The sequence below is a fragment of the Trichosurus vulpecula genome, chromosome 5, assembly GCF_011100635.1.
Source record: "Trichosurus vulpecula isolate mTriVul1 chromosome 5, mTriVul1.pri, whole genome shotgun sequence".
NCBI lineage: Eukaryota > Metazoa > Chordata > Mammalia > Diprotodontia > Phalangeridae > Trichosurus > Trichosurus vulpecula.
In genome coordinates this window covers 103617595-103641931 of record NC_050577.1, presented here as the reverse complement: position 1 = coordinate 103641931, position 24337 = coordinate 103617595, and the positions used below count along the sequence as shown (strand labels likewise).

General features: G+C 38.9%; 1 protein-coding gene across 1 annotated transcript; it reads right to left on the bottom strand.

Annotated features, from left to right (window-relative positions):
- Positions 1-10832: 10832 nt before the first annotated feature.
- LOC118850658 (ADP-ribose pyrophosphatase, mitochondrial-like) lies at positions 10833-12242 on the bottom strand. The gene has a single exon (XM_036760225.1). The coding sequence runs from the start codon at positions 12229-12231 to the stop codon at positions 11155-11157; it is 1077 nt and encodes a 358-aa protein (XP_036616120.1). The 5' UTR covers positions 12232-12242; the 3' UTR covers positions 10833-11154.
- Positions 12243-24337: the final 12095 nt, after the last annotated feature.

The window sequence follows — 24337 nt, the reverse complement described above, 5'->3', positions numbered from 1 at the left end:
AAACTCCCTAGAGTTGTATTAATAAAAGGTGTGAAAGTCCATCACTGAAATAGATTAGACAATCAATAATTAAACACAAACACACATAGCAGTTTAGTGTTTAATAAATCCAAGATCACAAAATCCTTAGGAAGAATTCATTATTCAACAAAATTTTCTGGGGAAATGAGATTGTAGTTTGCTACTCTGCCCCCAGTGGATTTACATGATCATCTTAAGAAACAAGAAATTAGGGGCAGCTAGGTGGCGCAGTGAGTAGAGCACCAGCCCTGGAGTCAGGAGGACCTGAGTTCAAATTTAACCTCAGACACTTGACACATGTACTAGCTGTGTGACCTTGGGCAAGTCACTTAACCCCAGTTGCCCTACCAAAAAGCAAAAAAAAAAAGAGAGAAAAAAACCAAGAAATTAATTGCAAATTAATAAATTATCTAGATAGATAAGAAAAGCCTCACAATAAAAAAAGTTTGAGGACAATAGAAGGTTATAGATTTCATGATGGTGGATGAAAGAAAATTCTCAATAAAGAATTTATAAACTATAAAATGTATTTCCATTATCTACAGACAAAAAAACTATGACATAAATAAAAGCAATGTAATCAAAATAAAAAGAACAGAAACAGACTGGGGAAAATTTCTCATTAAATATTTCTGATAAAAATATCACATCCAAAACCTAAGGGAACTGGCATGAATCTATAAGTTCAAGGGATATTTTCTAGTGAATAAATAGCCAAAGTATATGAACTAGTAGTTTTTTTTTCCAAGAGAAAACATGAACTATCAAGAGCTATTTGAAAAAGAGTGCAAATTTAATATTTAAAGAAATACAGGCTAAAACAATTCTCAGGCATTATTTTGCTCCCACTACATTGGCAAAGATGGTAGATTGAAAAATATGATGTTGGTAGGGCTGGGGAGAAACAGACATACTTATTCGCTGCTGATGGGTTGTGATTAAGCCCAAATATTTTGGAAAGCAGTGTGAAATTATGCAATAAAAGTTACAAAGTTGTTCATACCATGAATTCAGTGGAAGAAAAAAAAGTCCATATGTACTAAAGTGTTCATAGTAGTATTGTAATAGCAAAAAGTTACAAGCTATGTTTATGACAATTGGGGAATGGCTAAATAAAGTGGGTTTTTGGTTGTTCTTCAGTCTCAAAGAGGTCCAAAATGACATCAGTATGTTGGGGTCAAGGTACAGTGAGTGTCTGACTGTGACTGATCAGACCAATAAGAGCTCAGAAAGCTCTACTACAAGTCGGGCACAAATAGTCCACATGAATATTTGGAGTGGAGATGTCTCTAAATTTGTGTATCTCACATTTCCTTTGAGCTACTGCAGTTCTGCTTTGCTCATAGAGCACAGCAACTCATCTTATGTAATAGCATATCATTCTGATTATTCTGTTTAAGAAGCAACAAGTACGAAAGAAGTATGGGAAGACTCATAAGAACTGCGTTAGAGTAAAGAAAGCACATTCAAAAGAACAGTAGCATGCCAACCACATCTATGTAAATAAAAACATTAAATACAAGCAAAACATCAGCTAAATAGAATGGAAGACATGTATACATTCTTACTAAAAGTACAGCACACAGCTTTCATTCTCTTAAATATGACAAACTAGAAAAATGCATGGTTACATGTTGTACCAGTTGTAAATACAATTTTATTTTGTTTTCCTTTACGAGAGAAAGACACTGTTTTTGGTTTTACTTGTTTATCATTATTAGCTGTTAAAATAAAATTCAACACTTTTTTAAAGAAAACTTGCAGCCTTATATTGGCTGAATATCTATCATTGCCTTGGATAAAGGAATATATGCCATGCTTGTCAAATTTTCAGAGAGCATGAACCTTTAAGGGACAGGTAACATATTGTTTGACAGAGAGTGTTATGACCTGAAAAGATCTCAATAACCTAGAGTCAGTTAAGGGGTACAATGGATAGAGCACTGGGCAGGTAAATAGGGGTTTGGCAGGGAAGAGTAGATGAAGAGCTTAGGGAGCAAGCTTGGGCAGTACTCCTTACTGTCTGGGGTAATTTCTATTATCATAGTAATAATCATATTAATGTCATTGCCACCAGCACCCCAACCCACCCCCAACACCAGAGGGCACTTGTGAGTACCAGCCAGACTGTTTATTCTTTGTAAGAATCTCAAGTCAGCTAGTTCTAGATCACCCCATAGTTCTGCTCCCCAACTGGATTTGCCAAGGTTTGGCTAAGCAAATGTCTGCATCCACCAATCAAATCACTACATTCTGGCCTTCATGTCCTGACCACTTCCATTCTGTCCCTGTGTGTCCTTAAATTGCCTTTACCAACCTCACAACTTTAGGAAAACAATTTATCAATGAGATAAAATAAACATATGTGTTCTAATATCAAAGATTAGCTATGTGTATTACAAATGAGCACTATTTCATTCAAACCTCACTCTGACAGCTCCAGTGGGGAAAGACTCTGTTTAGAATGGCTTCCCTTTCCCCACCTCTGGCCATATCCCCCTAGGGCAAGGTTTAGGTCAACGGACAGTAAGGAATCAGTATCTGATCATAAAGGCCCTGGCTCCCAGTAAATTAAGCTAAACAGATCGTTATATTAATTATTTTATTAATTATATTATTATATTAATATATCATTATATGAATATTATAGATTATTAAGTGCTCTCATGTATGTAAGAAATACATGCAAATAGGAGAGCAGAATGCCACTCCATAAACTCTGGAATATTGCTCCCCATGACCTAGAAACCTTAATGGACATTGGTTTGGCCCTGTAATGCCATTGAAATGGGGTGCTGATAAAATGCTCCAGAGGCTGCACCCACACATTACAGTTAGATAGTTACCTTTGCAGTGTCAGGGTTCTGGGCTCCAGTAAGTCCTCCTCAGTTCTCCAATCTCCTGACTCTACGTCACCACCTCAGATTGGGTGCGCCCACTAGGGAATGATGCACTCACTCTATTGACACTTAAGGTGAGAAAAGAGAAAAAGGTGGTAAACAGCAGCATGAGGGCTTGAGATTAGATATAAGGAAGGCCAGTGAAGGTGGTGAAATATTTGCACATGTATTTTTGCCCTAAAATGAAATAATCTTTGGGGCGGCGGGGCGGGGTGTGGGAAGCAATCCCTTTCCCAAGGGGCATGATGAGTTGGTGTGTACTCATCTTGACTAGAATTAAGGAAACTGAATTAAACACAAATGGATCCAAGGAATTTCTTTAACGCACAAATCATGTTGTGACCTCCATGGTAGACCAGGAAGCCTAGTAGGATGTTGTTGTAGGATGTTATTGTTGTTGTACCATTTTCAGTCATGTCCAACTTTTCACAACCTCATTTTGGAGTTTTCTTGGCAAAGATACTGAAGCAGTTTGCCATTTCCTTCCCCAGCTCAATTTACAGGTGAGGAATTGAGGCAAACAGGGTTAAGTGACTTGCCCAGGGTCACACAGCTTACTAAGTGTCTGAGGGCAGATTTAAACTCAAGTCTTCCTGACACTTTCCTGATGTTCTATCCACTGCATCACCTAGCTGCCTTGCAGGATGAGGTTATGAATTTTAAAAAGAGGTTTATTTTTAGCTTTCTTTTTCCTAGACAGAGGGTTCAAAGAAGAGCAACATGAAACCCAAGATGAACTGAACAATAGTGAAAGGCTCATAGTCATCAGTCTGCTAAAAAAATATTAAAGGGCAGGTGAAGGAGAACAACAGGTGGGGAGCTGAGCTGAAGAATGTCAGGACCTTACAGAGAGCTGCTGAACCAATACACAGAAAGAGACACATGCACATTATTTGATGGATCCAATATGGGAATTTGTTTGGCTTGACTATACTTATTTGTTACAAGAATATGGGTTTTTTTTGTTTTGTTTTTCCTAGAGGAGAGAAAGAAAGAGAAAATAAAAGCTTGATAATGTAAAAAAATATGAATTTTTAAAATGCTAAAAAAAATTAAGAGGACTGAGTGCCTATAAACAGACAGAAGGCAAGTCAAAAGATTCCTCTGGGATCAAATATTTATAAAGCACTAAGCACAGTGCTTGGCACATTGGCAATGTTTAATAAATGAGTATTCTATTCTCCCTCCCCTTTCCTAAGGCACAGCTGCTGAAGTGGCAGATCAACTGGCGCTGAGGAGATTACTATTATCATAGTAATGATATCATATCATAGTATGTAGAGTGGTGGAGAGGTCAGGATTTTCTCAAGGTCCTGAAAGTAATAAGAAACAGTCAGAATTTGAACCCAGGTCTTTGGACTCCAAATCCAATGTTCTCTTCACAATCCTGCAGTTTCCAGCCAAAAGTTTAGGGGTATTCACTTAGGGCCCAAATAAGAAAAGACTCCTGTTCTCCAGAAATTGAGGAAGTTGAGAGTAAAACAATCCAGATTTGACCCCGGGGTAGAAACAAAGTTGTTCAGTTGTTTTTCGGTCCTGTCTGACTCCTCGTGACTCCACTTGGGGTTCTCCTATCAAAGATACTGCAGTGATTTACTGCTTCCTTCTCCAGCTAATTTTACAGATAAGAAAACTGAAGCAAATAGCATTGACTTGCCCGGGGTCACACAGCTAGTAAGTTTCCGAGGCTGGATTTAAACTCACAAAGACTAGTCTTCCTGATTTTAGGTCTAAGCCTCTATCCACTGTTCTACCTAGCTGTCAAATAAGCTGGAGAAGGAAATGGCAAACCACTCTAGTATCTTTGCCAAGAAAATCCCAAATGGAGTGACAAAGAGTTGGACACGATTGAACAACAACAACCTAAACTAAGGCTCCAGTGTTAGGACAAGAGGAGGGACCTGTTGCCGGAAAGAAAGTGACAAGGAACACTTGAGAGAGACTGCTTAATGCCTTAAACCCTTATTCAAACTCTGTACTTGTGTCTATGTATTGGGCAGCATGTATATATAGTGCTTTAAAGTTTGCAAAGTGCTTTACAAATATAATCTCACTTGATCCTCACAACAACCCTGGAAGGTGTTATTATCATCTCCATTTTACAGATGAGTAAACTGAGACAGATGGAAGTTAAGTAACTTGCACTCAGCAAGTTACAGTCCTTTACCCTATAGAGAAAATTAGTTTTCTGTTGGGTTGTTTTGTCTTGCTATCTGGACAGATTTTGAGAATGCTGTATCTAACAGTGGGCATCTTCGCAGAAGGAACTCACCAGATTTTTTTAATGAAAGAAAAGCCATCAACTTGGGGGTACAATCTTTGGAATAAAAAGTCCGTCATTTTATATTTCACTAGGCAATAGCAGCAGGAAGATGCCCGAAGTAAGTAGCAAATTGAATTTAAGCATTAGGAGTTGTCCTGGGTCAGGTTATCCTGCTAAGAGCCACAGGACTGGGGAGCTGGATAATTCTAACCCACGGTTGATCAAGGACACCAGTGAGCATGGAAGGAGAAAAGATAGACTCCACAGTTTCCTTAGACTAGGCATGGTTTCTCTCCTGTCCTCCATGGGGCTAATTATTCTTCCTAATCGTACTGAAACAGAAATAAGATAGTAAACCTAACTTTACTTAGCTTTTCCTCCTAAAATAAACATTCTTTATTCCCCTCAAGTATTCTTACCTACTTATTCCTCACTTCTACCCCTGGGTAGCAGAATCTTTGATTCATAGATTGGTCATAACCCAAGACTAGTACCTTAGATTAGGATTCCATCTTCCACCCCTAACATACCATCCATTATAAAACAACCACCACAAACCTAGAACTCTTTGCTAACTCACATGAAGTATACATTTTTCATCCTAGCATTGAAGGCCTACATTGGGAATCAAAATGGGATCTTAGCACTTAGTTCAACCAAGCGCCCTTGAAGAGTTTGGCCTTTGTTTCCTTGATTAAATTAGGAGTCCTTGATGACCTCCTTGCCTCAAGGGAAAGCCTAGTTTACATGGGTTTGAGTGACATGTTTGTGACATCACAGGCTTTTAGAACACATGGGTTTAAGTCGCATTTTTGTGATGATTTTAGGTCACAAAGTCACCTTTGACCATGAACAAGATATATAAATGCAGAGGTTGACTTTTTCTTTCAGAGCTCTGAGCCGCAGCAGGAGTGGTGCATGACTCTAGGCCAGCCGTTGTAATTAGCTCCCCAGCTTTGATGTCATTGCTTCTCTGGTAACTGTCTATGGATTCATGTTTATTTGCTCTGTTTGTATTTGCTCTGAAGCTCAGGGCACTGGCTTTTCCCCCTGAGCTGAGTGAATGATATTTATATGTTGGATTAAAGTGAGATTGTTAACCTCTTCATGTTGCTTTCCTTAGTAAAACACATCAAAAGAACCTGGGCTTGCAGCGTTCTTGTTGTTGGGCTCCTGTTGGTTTTTCACCCCCACAACAGCTGCTAGCCGAATTGTTGAAACAAGACCCTACAATAGTGATGCCTACCTCCCTTTCCACCTGCCCTTCTCTTGATACTCTAGCCTCATTTCTTATTTCCCACCACTGAGACCTTCTCTTCAATCATTTATTAAGCACTTATTATTGCCAGGCACTGTTCTAAATGCATGTCATTAATCAATAACATTTATTAAGCACCTACCACATGCCAGGCACTGTGCTAAGTTCTGGAGATACAAAAATAGACAAAATACAGATTATGGATTAACAAATTAATACATAATAAATGATGGATTAATAAATAGCCTTATCAACCCAGAATGACATTCATTTTGCCTCCACACCTTTGCTCACAACATTCCTCTCAAAGCCTCAGTTCTCCATTGCCTATCCTATCCCTCATCTTCAAAATCTGCCTCAAAACTTACTTTCTAACCTTGTGGTTGTGCTCATCCTCTAATTACCTACAGACCCAGTTTACACAATAGTGAATCTCTTTTACAAGACCTGTGGGAAAATATTGCAAAAAAAAAACCAGGAAAACATCAATTGTGGGAAAAGAACAAATTAGTTAGAATCTTTTTATTCCTTAATGATAGTGATTTTAAAATCCCATTTTGATTATTATCTAAAATCATCACTACAGATTCTCCTTACTTCAGGAAACAAGAGGCAAATTATCACAGCTTCCTCATCAACTTCACTGACATCACTTAGTACTAACTTCTAAAGGGGTTAAGCAAACATTATCACTATTAGTAAACAGCTTTATAGTATTGCTGTAGGGTAGCTATGTATCTCCAAAGACACATACATACTTAACACTCAAAAACAGTTTGGCTTGGAACCTTTACTAGATCTCTGTTTTGCATCCTAAATACTTACAGCATCATATAGATTAAAGGATATGAACCGTTTTCTAAAGAAATGTAAACCATCAACATCCTCATGAAAGAATGTTCCAAAGAGAAGTGAATGTTCAAACAACCACAAGATATTTCAGCTTTAAATTAGCAAAAATGGGTTTTAAAAAAGGATGAGAACGGTCAGTGTGAGGAGAGTTGTAGGATGATTTGCATATAAGCAATACTGTTGGTAGAGCTATAAACTGATCTAACCATTGTGTGAAACAATTTTTAATACTTGATAATTACTTGAAAAGTCACCGAACTTTTCATTCCTTTTGACTCAATGATCTCACTATTTGGCATATACACCAAGGAAGTCAATAACAGAAAGATTCCATATTGACCAAAATTTTCAGAACAGTGTTTTTGGTTGTAGCAGAAAAAGTAGAAATAAAGTAGATATCCATCAGTTAAAGAATGGCTAAACAAACTGTACCACATGAATATGATGGAACATTTCACTATTGGAAATGACAAGTATGGGGACAGAAGGTGAGAGAAAATGAGAAGGTGTGTGAACTTATTCAGAGTGAAGAGAGAATAATACTTGCGATGACTACAAAAACATCCCTGAAAACAATATTCATACAACGTAATTCAGTTAAGTTCAATGACCAATGTTGGTTTCAGAAGACTCCTATTGGAGTGAATCTTCTTCTTCTTGGTAGGGAGGTGGTAGACTATGGTAACAGGATGGTACATACTTTTGTCAGTTGTAAACATATTATCAGATGCTTTTTGAGGCAGCTAGGTGGCAAAATGAATAGAGCTCTGAGTCTGGAGTTAGAAGACCTGAGTTCAAATACAGCCTCAGATATTTACTACAATTATCCCTTCCACATGGTGACTTTCTCCAACGCTTTTTAGAGATATAACAACTCAGCCTGCCTCCTATCACTAGGGGCATGGCTTTGCACATTCGCCTTCTCCTCCTCCAGGGCACTTTTGATTTTCATATTTATTTCATACTTTTAATCCTTGACATTGACCCACACATGGCCTATGGTCAAATACTCAACCCAAATTTTACAATAAGGTATGATAAACACAACATAAAAGAAATAGAAAAAATTCAGACTTTTTCTCTGGCATGAAGGGAGGGCCAAAAAATTTCACACAGATTTTCCAGATTGTGGGGCATCAAGCCCCTAACCCCATGATGTGGAAGGGAGAACTAGCTGTGTGACTTGGGGCAATCTACTTAACCTCTGTCTGTCCTCAATCATAAAATGGGGATAATGACAGTATCTGCCTCTTACAGTTGTTGTAAAGATCAAATGAAATAATAATTATAAAGCACTTAGCACAGTACCTGGCACATAGTAGGTATTTAATAAATACATGTTCCCTTACTCCTTTGCTTAATTTTTTGTTAGTTTTTCTGGTCTCTTTACCCAAGAAAGGGTACTATTTAGACTGGAAATTTATTGGAAAGTAATAATGTTGTAAAAATAAGATACACCAATAAAACATTTTTACACTATTTGGAAGGACCCCTCAAGTGAGGACCTGAGCCACTAGAATCATCCTGGCCTGCTGTTACTGTGGACCGCATGTGCTATTCAAACACAACTATTACCCTCCCACAGAGCAATCAATAAAATTTCAGTAAGAAGGTCTCCTAGTACTTGTTGCCTTTGTGATAATGACCCTGCCTCTTCCCCCTCCTTTACTAGATCGCTTTCCATTGTAGTTGTACTAAAAGACTACTTCACCTCCAATGTATCCTCTGGACTTGGACCTTGGACCGAATTGTCTTGTCTGCTAAATGCTTCTGAGAAATGAGTGAAAACAGTTGTGTTGGGAGCAGCATTTGCTTTGCGCCCCTGTTATTACATTTGCTTTACTTTTCTTGCGGTGGCCATGCTAGAACCACTCCTCCAGAAAATGTCCATGCTCCAGAAGCTTCTGTCATCCAAAGGGAAGCCTCTCCCTCCTCCATTTCCATTTCCATTTTTTCTTCCTTTCTACTGTCCTTTCTCCTGTCTCCTTGGAGGCATCTCTCAGTGTGTTGTATCCTGGGCAACAACTCCAATGGTTTGTGCTGGACTGGTGCTTTAAAGGGTCAAGTAGGCAATTTGGATGCCTTTCTACCTAAAGTTTAGAAAAGGCCCAGCCAAATGCTAATTGGTATCGAAAGGTGAATTGCCATTAATGTCTACTCCACCACAACCCCTAATTCCTTATGACTGACCTGGCTTTGGGGATTATGTGCTACTAACCACATCAATATTAAAGGACCGGGTCTAACCCAGGTCAGGCCAGTCATTTAACCTCAGCGGCTAAAATGCAATGAAGCATTCACAGACCATATAATATGATAAAAGCAAACTTTACTAACCAGAGGTTTTAAATGTACAACTTCAAAGTTTAAAGGATGGATGTAAAAAAATGCTTCTCTGCCTGGATAAATGCAGCAATTAGCTATGCTAAAAAGACCAGAACCTCAAACAAAACATCTAACTAAAGAGTGATCACCAAAAATTCCAGTTTCTTCCTCACTCATAGTTAAATAACCACCCCAGCCTGGAGGGTGGGGCAGTTGCAGTGGGGTGGTAACGCAAGGGAAAGAAAAAAGGAATGTTTTTTCACGGAATATATTGTGAAAAATTCATAAATGGGAGTGAGCTAAGAAAAGGTTACTAATTTGAAGAATCAGATCCTTTCAATTGGCAATGATACTCAGTCTATTAAAATAAGTTGCCTGTGGTAATGGGCAAAAAATATTTATTTTATCCACCTAGGCAATAGTATGCAGAACATTTTATGTCAAAGAATAATAGGAAAGCAATTTTTACCAAGATTACTTCTACATGATCTCCATCAAACAAGATTTGAAGACTGAGAATAACATTAATAATGGACTGAAGATATGAACGTTTATGTACCAACTAACATCATAATGAAATTGGAAACAGATCCTACCAATTATAAGCAAGGAATTCATTGTATTTTTTTGTCAATGGCATTCCCAGCTCCAGTTCATTTAACAATGCTTTGTCAATCAGTACAGGCTATCCATAAGAATATATATATATATAACATTTACAAAAAATTAAAAACAAGGAGTTAGCAAAATAAAAAGAGGAAAAAGTGAAGAGCCCGAAGTCATTAAAAAATCTTTCCTTAACAAAAACTATAGAAATAGTTAAATAAATGGCAAAAAAAAAAAAAACAATGCAGGTATCTGATTATTTTCAAAAGGAGAGAGATGTACTTGGACAGGAATTCTGAAAAGCACTTTTTGAGTTTCATGGCATGAATCCAACCAGCAGACCAACTATACCAAAACAGAGTAATTTTTTTCAAAGCTGATTTTTCGGTAACAATCATAAACAACTTCATCTTGCCACAGTAGTTGATGGAAAGCATAAAAACATTTCAGGAGTTGAACACAAGGTTGAAGGCTTCAAACTTGAATATGGAGTTCAAAATGAAAAGATGGAGGCAATATTTAAAATATCTTTTTTCTTAGATAGGCTAGATACATCGAGCATAAAACCATCAAGAAGAAAGCTATGAATGAATATATTTTTTTTTCATTCAGTCAGTCATGTCTTTATTTAGGTCTGCAAGTCTTCAAAAAGCAGCAGTAATTTAATTTGGTTTAAGCCATGGCTAAATATAACATGTACAGAAGACTACGTTTTATATTCCTCTTCTCCTAGCTAGAAAGCTTTTCTTCTCTTTAAGCATTCCACTCTATTTTCTATCATACCCATGACCCAAAAACACTCAAATACAATTTCAGAAATGAATAGAACAACCATTCAAATAGGTGACCTGCCCTCTCTAATTTGCCTTCCGTGCCCTCCACCACTGTTCACTTGAAGACCTGAAATATACATGGAGATTCTTTAGCCATCATCCATGGCAGCCCGGGTCTGAGTCCTCACTCCAGTGAGCTCCTTGCTTCTCAGCCACAAGTTTGATGAACTGGGAATGACTAGCATAAAGCCTGAGCTTGTCACTGATGTCCACCCATTTCACCTTCCCAGCATCATCTCCTGCTTCCAGAGCCAGATTATCCATTGTCTCACCTGTTTCATCATGATAGTTCACAGCTTCTGTCTCCATCCATGCATTATCAGTGTTTCGAGGATCATCCACATATCCCTTATAAACCACTAAATGTTCTTGGCTGAAGAGCTTGTGTAACTGCTCCTCCACCTCTTGCTTCTCAGCACTGGATTTCTGTAAGGAGTTCATAGCTTCTTCACCAAACTCTCGTTTTAAGGTAGCACTGATTTTCTCTCCTGGATCCACCATCCCCCCTGGGATTGCCCATTCTCCACAGTCTTTCCTTTTGATTGCTACAAACTGTAAGATATTTTTCCCAGAATGAGGGTGAATGACTTTATTTCCACTGCTGTCCCTTTTCCACCTAGTAATGATGGGATCTGCAGCATGGTTTGGGCCCCAACGTCCCAAAAGTCCCCGGCCAATCAGTCCTGTCCGACCTGCTGGATTTCTAGGTCGTCCATTTTCAATCTCATACAAGCCATTCTGGCTCTTTCGTTCAACATGTCCATCCTTTTCATTAAACTTTGGAGAAAAATTTCTTTCACTGATCTGTGGATCTGCCCACATGGGTCCAGCCAAGACAGAGACTGCAGTATATTCCACAGGATTATACTCGTGCCACTCAACAAGCCAGCCCACTTTCTCATTGGGTACCTGACTACGTTCGACTTTTGAACCTGGATAAGGTGATGTCCGAGCCTTGTTGTGGGAATTTTCATCAGCACCATTTGAAGCTGACATAATGACTGGGCTTTGATGGAACAAATGTGATGAAAATGAACTACTGTAGGGCGGCCCTCGCCCCAGAAGCTGCAGAGGAGCCGAGCCGCGGCCACCGGGGGCCCAGCAGCTCAGGCAGGACAGGCTCGCACTGAGACACGCGGTAGCTAGGACCTGAACCAGGCCGCGCGCTGCCATCGGCGTCCCGGACGCGCTTGGGAGGGCTAGGCCGCTCGGGCCGCGGGCTGCAGGGGCGGCCCGCCAGGGGGCGGCGGGCGGCGCTAGGACCCGCCGCTCTGCAGCCCTCGCGCGGGGGCGGGCTCCTCATCTATCTCCGTCAAACCCGCTAGGCAGCGGCGGCGCCGGCGGAGGCCCCCAGGCGGCTCCGGGGGCTCCTCGGGCAGCCCAGCCTAGCGGCCGGGGAAGCGCCCGCGACCCCCCTATGAATGAATATATTAAGAAACTTTATTGCCATCCTGAAATCAAAAGCTTGATAGAATGTACATGTTCAAAACAACTAATACCTATATTATGAACATACCAGTATATATGGCAAATGGTACTACAGAAGGACTACTACAAAGGACTACTCCTAGGGATAGGAATCAAATACCACCCAAGCAGAAGTGACTTACGAGGCCTATTTAAGACTTGTGAAAAGGCATTAGAAGACTACATCAATATCTAGGCGGTATATGCAGCAGAAAACATGAATGAAATATTGCTCAGTTAGAAACAGAGAAAAAAAACTTTTGGCATAATCCGGAAAATAAAAGTTTATCTGAAGTCTTAGATTCCTTTAATTAGCAATTCAAAGCAAAAGTTAAAAAGCTAAAATCAAGGAGTCAAAGCAGTGTGAAGAACAAAATAATTCAAATGTCAGTCAAAAACTTTAATATAGAGGTTTGCAAAGCAATCAGTAAAGAAAGAGGATGTAGAAAAATTCTGGACATCTACATGACTGAAGCCCAAGACAATAAAAATGCAAGTTAGACCAAAGAAGAAACAGAAAGCTTGTACTTCGTTAATATAGGATAGTGGAGTCAAACAAGGTGATTCAAACCTTATCTTCTTTGCAAAACTAAAAAGTACTGAGGCCAGATTAGGATTCAGAATTATTGGATCAAATGCTTCCCAGTGGCACATGAATTACTAGCAAATCAATTTGCTAGCTTCCCCTCAGAAATAAGTCTGATCTCAACTTTCTTTACAGAAGATAACATATAGCTCATACCAAAAGATAACACCAATGACTTCCCCAAATAGTCCAATGATGAGTTTATATACTCAATATAAAGCATTCACAGATTGTTTTACTTTAAAATTCTATACACATTAAAAAAAAACAATATGGTATCTAAGGAGTAAAAATGGTATGTCAAAAAGTCCCACAGATGTAAACAGCAATTTTACTATTAAGTCAATAATATTTCAGCAAGCTGTCCTAGAACAAACTAACCGTCAAACTGGTTTTATGGATCATTTTAAAGCCTTTTACTTAGTTCTGTACACATTGTTTCTCTCTCTCTCTCTCTTTCTCTCTCTCTCTCTCTCTCTCTCTCTCTCTCTCTCTGTCTCTGTATTTATGTATTATAATATAATATGGTATAATGTATAATATATGATATACCTGTTATACTGTGATATATATTACATATACATATGTTAAGATACATTATATGCATATATAATATACCCAAGCATCCTGAGCATCTTAGAGTATTTTTATGTCTATGCTGAAAACTGTTCCCTCAAATATGCTACTGACAATGACATCAAGAACAATTTATATAAAACATGACATTTTTAGGGAGACAGTATGACCCCATGTTTCTTCCTAGTCTTAAATATGTTATTACTTCTCCTAAATGGAACTAAGTATGTCTTCCAAGGTAAGGAAGGAGTTGAACCAGAATATCTTGTTAATTGCTTGACATACATAAATGAAACAAAACAATATAGTTCCACCGAAATCATGTTAATCAGCTCTGTAATCTCACAATACAATTTAAACTCAAGAATTACAAAATTCTTAATGCACACTAAGGATAGATAGAGGTTGAAAGCTACAAACTTAAATCCAGACTTCAGACTGGAAAAAAATGGCAACAATATTTAAAATACCTTTTTCTTATACAGACTAAATAGAGCATAAAACTATCAGGAATAAAGCTATGAATGAATCTATTAAGGGACTTTATTGCTATCCTGAAATCAAAAGCTCAACGGAAAGTACATGTTCAAAACAACCAATACCTATGCAATCCCACTCTCATTGTACCCTTTTAGAACTATAAGATAAGGCATAAAAGATTTGGAAAATAGTCTAACAAAAACCATACAATATTAATGAAACACCCTAAGGCAACAACAGAAAAATTAGCCCTTCTGACCAAAAAGGAGGCACAGGATTTACAGATATTCTCAGCAGACATCATGAAGCAGTCAAAAACCTACGTACTTCTGAAATAAGCTATTAAAATATTGCTCCTCCAAGCAATAGCAAAGGCTAACAACAGGTAAACCCCAATGGATATACCAAATGAAGTCAGTATTATCTAGAAGAGGTTTCTAAAGTGGCAAAGACTCAAGAATGGAATCAAAAGCCCCTCTGTGGGTGATGTCCTCATAGACTTAGTCAATGATTGTTAAGTAAATATTGAACAAATGACCAAGGAATTTGGATTTGTTTCTGGAAACAGCAGGGTTTATGATTACAATTGAGGACTAGTTCATCATCGCTAAAAGCCACAGGAGGATTATCCTTAGGGTAGGCCATATTTGATTGATGTAGATGATGCAAGGGAAAAATAGAAACTGTGCAACTTATCACTACAGGCTATTAAAAAAAACATACCAAATACCTAGCAAAACATGACATAGTGGCTAGAATTATACATCAGAAATTAGCTTTCATGTACTGATAGGTGAGAAATCCCTATGCTACAAATACAGGCATGCATTTGTATCCCATACTACAAATACAGACATCAAAATATCCTTGAGAACTCAAGCAATAAACTGTACTCAAACCAGAGCATTATCATAGATTGGACTGTTACTCATAATTTCCTGAATATCAAATTTTTCCATAAAAACATAGAAATAGTTTTTTAATATTGACCTATCAAGGACTCATAAGCCCTCAGTTGGCAAAGAATGAAAATCTTTCAAATTGGAGTTCTAGAAGAAAAATCAAAATCATGCAGGAATATGAAAAAGAGAGACAGAAACCGAGACAGAGACAGAGTCAGAGAGAGAGATCATCCCCACCATCCTTTCTACTGGAGTTGTACCTAAGACTCCTTTCAGTGAGTCTTATATATTATATATGCTATATAGTATTATAATATATAATTATATAATATAATATATAATCATTATATATTATATTATTATTATAAGGTGAGCTTATAACCCAATTTGTTTATTCACCTATAAAAAGCAGTTATTTTATACGCCTGTGCAATAGTCTGCAGAACATTAAATAAAACAGAGTAATAGCAGCACAGTTATTTATCCCAAACCTCTTTCTATCAGAACCTTTCCATCTTCTATCAAGCAATAGGAAAAGAATGAGATAATAACAAATATATTAATAAAGTGCTTTAAAGTTTACAAAGCATTTTACATACATTATCTAATTTGAATCTCACAGCAGCCTGGTAGGGTAGACACAACAGGTATTATTGGCCCATTCTAAAGAATTAAAAACTGAGGCCTATAGATGTTAAGTGATTTATCCATGACCGTATTACTTGTGTCAGTAATGGAGGGAACGACACTGCTGATGTGGGGTGGGGGGGGGAAGGGAAGAATAAATATTTATATATTTATATACTGCCTACTATGTGTCAGGCACTGTACTAAGCACTTTTTAAAAAAAATATTATCTTATGTAATCCTTACAACAACTCTACAAGGTAGATACTATTATCATCCTCATTTTATAGTTGAGGAAGCTGAAGTAAGCAGAGGTTAAGTGATTTGCTCCAGGTGGCATAGCCAGGTCTGAAGTGTCTGAAACCCGGATTTGAACTGGATACTGTATCCACTGTGCCACCAACTGCCTCTGCAGGGAGGGAACTGTATAAAATGTATTATACCGGCAAACTGGGTCTACAAGATAATCAGTGCTTATCACCTATCTTCTACTGCTGCAAAGCTTGTAACGTTCTATTTCATTTGTCCACTGAGGGGATTTTCTCCTCAGTTTAGCCATTGGACCGTTGGAATTCAGTCAGCTGAAGTGATTACCATCGCCCTAATCAGAATCCTCCACAAGAGTGAATGCAAAGGTGTGTCAGCAAATGGGTAAACGGTGGTGTTTGAAAATAAATAGCTAATGTTTGCACAGGCCTGCTTTAAGATTTAAACAATTGAATGTTACTATAGCCTCCAGAACTATAACCAGTGCCTGGATGGCCTTTGGGAGAGGCCTCGCCTTGAATCCCAACTGATAGTATTCAGGTTTATTTCCAGCAACAGGCACAAGCTAGAGTCTAGTCTTGGTATGTAGGTAAAAAGTATCACAGACTGAGACAGAGACAAACAAAGTGACAGAGACAAACAAAGTGACAGAGACAAACAAAGTGACAGAGACAGAGAGGGAAAGGGGGAGGGGAGAGAGAGAAGAAGACAAGAGACGAGAAAAGAAGACAGGACAGGAGAAAGGAGAGGACAGGAGAGGACAGGAAAAGAGAGAGGGGAAGAGAGAGAGAGACAGAGACAGAGAGAGAGGAAGGGGATAGGGACGGAGAGAGGAGACAGAGAGACAAAAACAGACAGAGACAAAGAAGAGGGAGAGAGGGAGAGTGAGAGGGAGAGAGGGAGAGAGAAAGCGGGCGGCGGAGGGGAGGGAGAGAGACAGAGGGAGAGAGGAGAGAGAGAGAGAGAGAGAGAGAGAGAGAGAGAGAGAGAGAGAGAGAGAGAGAGAGAGAGAGAGAAAGTATAAGCTAGAGGGTACGTACTTCGTAATGCTACAGAAGCATTATCTTTTCTCCACGTAGACCATGCATTTGTTTTACTCTACTGCAATTATCTCTGCATTGACAATGTCTCAGTATTACAGAATACACACTTGTTTTACTGCAGCCTTTTTATGTAGAGTTTCTCAGAACTACCCAACCATCACATCTGTTATTTTCATGTCTGCCTCTGGTGATCTGAACATCTATATCGATATATTTGGTTCATACCTAAGACTTCATTAGTATAGGGAGCTCCCAAGGTGGAAACTCCCTCCACCAAGACAAATCAGTAACTTTCCAAATATCTCATTTTATCTGCACAAAAACCCTGGAAGGTAGGTCCTTTTATGATCACTTTGCAGAGAAGGAAACTCGGGCAGACAGAATTTAAGTGACTTGACCAGGTCACACAGCTAATAAGTGTCTGAGGCCAGATTTAAGAAAATGAGTCTTCCTGACTCCAGGTCCAGCATGCTATACACTGTGCCACCTAGCTGACTCTTAGACAGCTGCTGAGCACTGAGACATTATGTGACACTGTCTCCCTCCTAATAAATGTCAGAGGAAGAACTTGAACCCAGCTCAGATCTGATTGTAAGGTCAGTCCTCTAACCATTACACTACACTGCCTGCCATTTTTTTATGTTTATATCTACATATATACACATACATATGTGTGTGTGTGCATACAGTATACACCTATATAATACATATTTATACATATGTATGCATATACATATATATTTATATATACACATATAATTTGGGTCCATAATACATGCTTGGGGACTTAAATCAATCAGTCAGCTTAATAAATGTTAAGTACCTGCTATGGGCCCAGTAGGGTGCTAGGTTCTGGGGATACAAGCTAAAGAGCTTACATCCCAGCATTTTTAAACAGGAATCCATTTGTTTCCTCCAATCAAAAACCTAAGTAAGTGCTAATGAACCAAAACACCAAACAAGACTAAAACCAGCCCTTTTGAAACCTTTGGCTTCAGGGATAATGCAGTAGACAATCTGCTCACATTATCAGTTCCCAGGCTGCCTCTCACACACAGCCAGAACAAGAGGGACAAAGTACAGGAAAATCCAGAGGAGAATTGTCCCCACCTCCCTTTTATGAGTCATTGTCTGTGTTCCACTGTCGGCAGAATATTAAGGATTCTAGCCTTCCCTTCCCTGGAGCCCTGGATCCCTGAGTCTAAGGGAATGATCCTTCTCTTAATGGCTATGTGGCTATCTCTGTCCCGTCAAGGCTACTCAGCCTAGAATACAGGGTTAATTTCTCTCTGGATGTCTCCTGTCGTTACTCTCTTCCAAAACCAACAGTCTTGGGGTTGGGACCTGTCACAGATTATTTACTGGAAAGATTACCTGTGTCCTCCCCAGCCGGATGTTCCTCCTATGGCCAAGGCAGCCAAAGGCACCAACCATCCTCAAATATGACAGGCAATGAATTTTAAGTATGTGCAGGTTCTGAGACCCACATGAACTGAGGACATGGAAAAACACATGTATATGACCATCCATACAAGGAAGGAATAAGCATTTATTAATCACAACTACCTGCCAGGTACCATGTTAATTAATTGCTTTATTTCATTTGATAAAATGAAACAGAGAGGAACATAGACAGATAGATAATGATAGACACTGGAACATGGGGACAGTGCAACCACACAGAGCTATTCCTGACTATGATCATGGGCATACTCTTAGCACATGATCTTATGCCTAAATCGGTTAGCCAAACAACAGGCATTTATTTTAAGGGCCTATGTGTTGGGCATTCTGCTAGGTTTTAGGGGTACAAATAATAGTTCCCTGCCTTCAACATGGAACTTATATTCCAACAAGGGAAACAATATATATGCATATCAATAAATACAAAAAATATAAAACGTAAATGCATAAAAGTATATGTAACTATTCTTACCTTTTCTCTCCTTGCTTCCCCAACCTCATAGCTCCTTGCTACACACACATGTGGATATATAGATTTATATCTATATGTGATACATATGAACATATATGCAGGTGTATTTCCCAGCTCCACTTTACCCTCTGCGGGTGGTATGGTGGAATAAGCACTGGATTTAAAGTAAAAGACACTCAAATCCCAGTCCTGATGCTTGCTACCTGTGTAACTTTAGGCAAATCACTTAATCTCTCTGGGCCTCAGTGGTCTAATCTATAACATGAGGGGCTTAGATTCAATGGCCTATAAACCCCTTTCCAGCTCTAAATTTGAGATTCAATTATTCCCCCTGATCCTTAACTTCCTTAATTCATACACACTCACACTGAAAGACTGAAGGGATAGGAAGAATATGAATGGCTATCAACCACCACTATCCCTAGACTTGGCCCTTTACTCACTCAGTCAGGTTGGGACGCTCATGCCCAGTGTTCCATGGTACCTTTATCTTTACTGTCTATCACTCCTGAGGCAAGACATTGAGTCTGCCCCTTCCTTTTTCTCCTTGATTCTATGAATCTTTGCTTAGGCACAAGTCCACAACCTGACATGCCCAGGGGTCCCTGGGTACTTTTACTCACAAATAAGGTGTTAGAATCTCCTCTGGGATCCTTGCTGTCTCTCTGCTGACTCTTTGAATAGTGGATATTATCCTCATTCTCCACCAATGCAATTAGAAATAACCTTTGGATATGCCTATATTGTCGAGGTATGAAATTCCACGACATAAAGTTACCTCTTTCCTTCAGGGGTGATTCCTGAGATCAGGGGCGAATGAAAATAAGTCATTGACTCTTTTCTACTTTTGGCTCCCATCCTTGTGTTGCCTGAGTTTTCCAAAGGTCATTATATCTGTTTACCCAGCCTCATAATAAATGGCAGAACATATTCTTGATCTCAAAAGTTTTAGTTCCTTTCCTACAACACCCCTTCAAAGTTGCATAGGAGCTAAGAAAAAAGAACAATAACCAGAGAATCTCTCCTAGATTTGATATTGATCATTGGCATGGCCTGCATCAAAATGGCTCCACTATGAGAGTTTTATGCCAAAGGCTTAGGGTAGTAATAATACATAACAACAACAATAATAGCTAGCATTTATATAGCACCTACTATGTGCCAGGCACCGTGTTCAGAGCTTTACAAATATTATCTCATTTGACCCTTGCAACAACCCTGGAAGATAGGTGCTATAATTATCCCCATATAGAAATGAGGAAACTGAGGCAGATAGTAAGTGATTTGCCCAAGGCAATCAGTGTCTGAATCTGAATTTGAACTCAGATCTTCTGACTACAGGCCCAGTGCCATCTATCTGCTTCATAAAAGACTAAGCCAATTGCTTTCCTGGAGCTGAGATAGACAGACATCTAGGACTGGCCATTTTTTTTCCGGTATTATCTCCAAGTTCACAATTCGACTTTCTCCTCACAAAGACTACCTATCTACATGCTCCTTTGACTCCATCTCCTGATTTCTCCAGCAGATTGGGGGTCAGTTATCCCCTACCCCCAAACCTCCCTGATATTCCATCTATTCATATCTACTGGTCCCTTCCCTGCTGCTATAAACAAGCCCAAATCTCCTCATCCTTAAAAACCCTTTAGAACCCATCCCTAGTTAATATGGTCCTCTATATCTCTTTTTCTCAGCTAAATTCCTTTTAAAAAAGAGTCCATACTTGCTGATTCCATTTATTCTCCTCTCTTTCTCCTTAACACCCTGCAATCTGCCTTCAGATCTTATCACTCAACTCATCTCTTTTTCTTGGAGCCCTAAATGTCCTTCAAGAGTCATCTGGAAATCCAACTTTCACATGAAGCTTTTCCTGATGCCTCCAGCTGCTGGTGACCTCCCTCCTATAACAGTTTTGTATGTACTTTTATATATACAAGATATTTTCCCTCATTAGAATATAAGTTCTTGGAGATCAGGAACTGAATCACTTTTATCTTCCTATAGCCAGCTCTTAGCACAGCAAGCTGGTGACAAATGCTTTCGATTGATCAATATGGTTTGCCTCTGTTCTCTCTCTTGGAAACGAGACATCAGAAGAGGGAGGAATTGGGAAGTTAAATGGTGCCTGAGGTTGAAATGATAAAGAACTGGATGCACTAAGCAAGGGTTAGGTGCTTTCCTCTTTTCCATGGAGGACTTGGGACGGCAGAGGCTTAAGAGAAAAGGAAACATAGGATCAGAGATGTAGAACAGAATGGGATCTTAGAGGTTTACTGAGTAGCAGAGGGGGAGGCATATATTCAGAAATTTAGATGATATAAAATCAAAGGGTATCAATAAAAGAAGATGCATTCTTTTTTTTGGCGAGGTAATTGGGGTTAAGTGACTTGCCCAGGGTCACACAGCTAGTAAGTATCCACGTAGCTGCCCCTAAACACATTCTTTAAAGGTGTTCATGAGACAGCCAGAGCCAGAGGGAGGCAGAGACAGATCAGTGACAAATGAAAAAGAAAGCTGGGCCTTAAAAAAAAGTGAAGTATTTGGATAAGTGAAATGGAGAACAGAGGAAATGTCATTCAAGGGCACCATAAACGAGGGCACGGAGCTAGAAATGAGTATGTTGTGCTTATACAGCAATATGACCATAGATGAGGTTTCATGTTGTAGCAGAGAGGGAAATGTTGTTACATAAACAAGATGGAACCTTTCAAACCTAGTAAAGGAAATAATTTTGTGGTAAAAAATAGGAATTCTTGAGCAGTGGAGTAACATTAAAAGCCGTAATTAAAGACATTAGTCAGACAGTGGTATGCACTATTGTTTAGAAGGAGAGAGAATGGAGTCTGGGAGACAATCTAGGAAACAACTCTAATATCAAAATGGCCCATTCAAAAGCTACAGGCTAGACCACTGAAAGTGGGGATGGAAAGAAAGAGGTAGATGAGAGAAACATTTTGAAGGAAAAATTAGCAGAATTTGACTTTCTGAATATGAAAGATTAAGGAAAAGTGAGTCAAAAATGTCTCTAAAATTCAGGGCCTGCTGGAGGGAGGGAGAGATTTTGGAACTGCAACTTTTAAAAAAATGAATATTAAAAAATATTAATAAAAAATAAAATTGTAAGCCTGAGCTATTGGATAATCCTAGGGCCACTAATTCAGGACTAGAAAGGTTTAAGGAGAATGATGATGAATATAACTTTGGACCTGTTGAGTTTAGGGTGATAGAAAGATTGTCCCATGGTTATATTCAGTAGGGAGTTGAAGGTACAGGATTAAGAGTCTGAGCGATCAAAGACAGATGGAGATACAGAATGGTGAGTTAGCCAAAACAGAGATGATGGCCAAAACTGAGAAGAAATAACCCCTCTGAGGTAGGGAGTATAGAGAGGAACTTTCTTATCAGTCCTAATTGTTTTAAGTGGCATTGGTAGGTGGCCTCATGACAGTGAAGATTATCTTAGTTCCAAGAGTAGTGTAAGAGTCTTCTAGGCCTTCTTCTCCTTTTCTCTACAATCTCTTACTTGGTAACCCCAACAGTTCTCAGAGCTTTAATTTTCATCTCTATGAAGATCACTTCAAGTCCCAAAAAGCAGTTGTCTCAATTTTAAATAGCTGCTCAAAACAACAGTCAGGGACCTTTTGCAGCAAACTGACCTGTGCCTTTTTCAGGAAGACCTGAGTTCAAATTTGACTTCAGATACTTATTAGCTGTGCGACCTTGGACAAGTCATTTAAACTCTGGCTATCTCAGTTTCTTTCACTATAAAAATGGGCATAATAATAGTACCTAATCCCCAAGATAACTGTGAGGGTCGAATGAGGTAGTATTTTTAAAAAGCACTTAAAACAGTGCTTATTTCCTTCCCTCCTTCCCTTTCTTTTAAAATAGCTAAAATAATTTTACCTCCAATTTTTGTTTTGACCACTTAACAAAAATGGAGACAAAAATACTTGCAGTTTGATGACACCAGAGATTTTATTTCAAGTGTAATCAAACCATCCTTTCTCATCCTATATCTGTACAGTTAATTTAAAAAAAAACCTCAAGTATAAGACTTCCTATTTATCTCTATTGAATTTCTTCTGATCAGATTCAACTCATCATTCTAGTATGTCAAGATTTTAGGAGTCCTGATTCTGTCATCTAATATTCTTATTAGATTAGCTATTCCTCCCAGTTTAACATCACCTGTAAATTTAGTTAATGTGCCATCTATGTCTTTATTTATGTCACTGATAAGAAGGTTGAACAGAAAAAGAAAAGGGATAGATCTCTATGGTATGTCTCTAGAGCTCTTTTTCCAGATGGGTATTGATCATCACTCTTTGGATCCTGTCATTCAGCCACCTCTGAATCTAGCCATTTATGCTGTCATCAACCTCATATCTCCCCATCCTGTCCAGGAGGTCATGAATGTCTTGCTGAAATTCAAGTGCACTTTGTTCAATATATTCGATTCAATAAACATTTATTAATCACCTACTATATACTAGGGATACTTGTATCCCCAACTAAAGGGGACACAAGGGGACACAAATAAGAAAAAAAAAGACAGACCCTGCCTTCAAGGAGCTTACAATCTAATGGGGGGTGGGGAGACAATACACAAAAGGAAGTTGAAAAGAGAAGGGCAACAGGGGGTGCTCGGAATAAGGGCATAATGTTTATGGAATAAAAAATAAAGGCAGAGCAGTTGATAGAAAGTTGAGAATTACCTGGAAAGTTCTGATCTCTCTATAAAGACTTTGGGAGGAGTTTATTGCTCCTCACTCCAGCCCTCCAATCAGAGAAGAGTGGCAGTCAGAGGGGCAGCTGAGGAAGCTGAGAAGGCATTGAGGATCAACATCAGAATCATTGTGTATGGTGATGAGATTTCAGGTCTGCAGAAGGCATGATGTTCATGGAGTCCAAACCAAGCTGAGTCATTAATGGAAAATGTATGTCTTCATGACCCCATTTAGAGTTTTCTTATCAAGGATACTGGAGTAGTTTGCCATTCCTTCTCCAGCTCATTTTACAGATGAGGAAACTGAGGTAAACAAGGTTAAGTGACTTGCCTATGATAACATAGCTTGTAAGTGTCTGAGACAGGATTTGAACATAAGTCTTCCTGACTCCAGGCTTGGTACTCTATCCACTCCATCACCTGGACAGTATACCACTGCCATACCAGGAAAATGAATTGCTTCCATCTGAATGGTCTTGCAAAGATTCTGAAGATCACCTTTCAAGATAAGATACCAGACACTGAGGTCCTTTCTCAAGCTGAATTGTCAAGCATTCAAATTCTACTGCAGAGAGCTCAAATCTGATAGGCTGGCTACACTGTTCAAATGCCTATGTTGGTCTAAAAAACTATTTTACAGAGAACTCACATAAGGCAAATGCTCAC

Excerpts from the sequence above, each read along its gene's own strand:
- LOC118850658 (XM_036760225.1), bottom strand. The coding sequence starts at position 12,231 with ATGGCAGCGCGCGGCCTGGTTCAGGTCCTAGCTACCGCGTGTCTCAGT.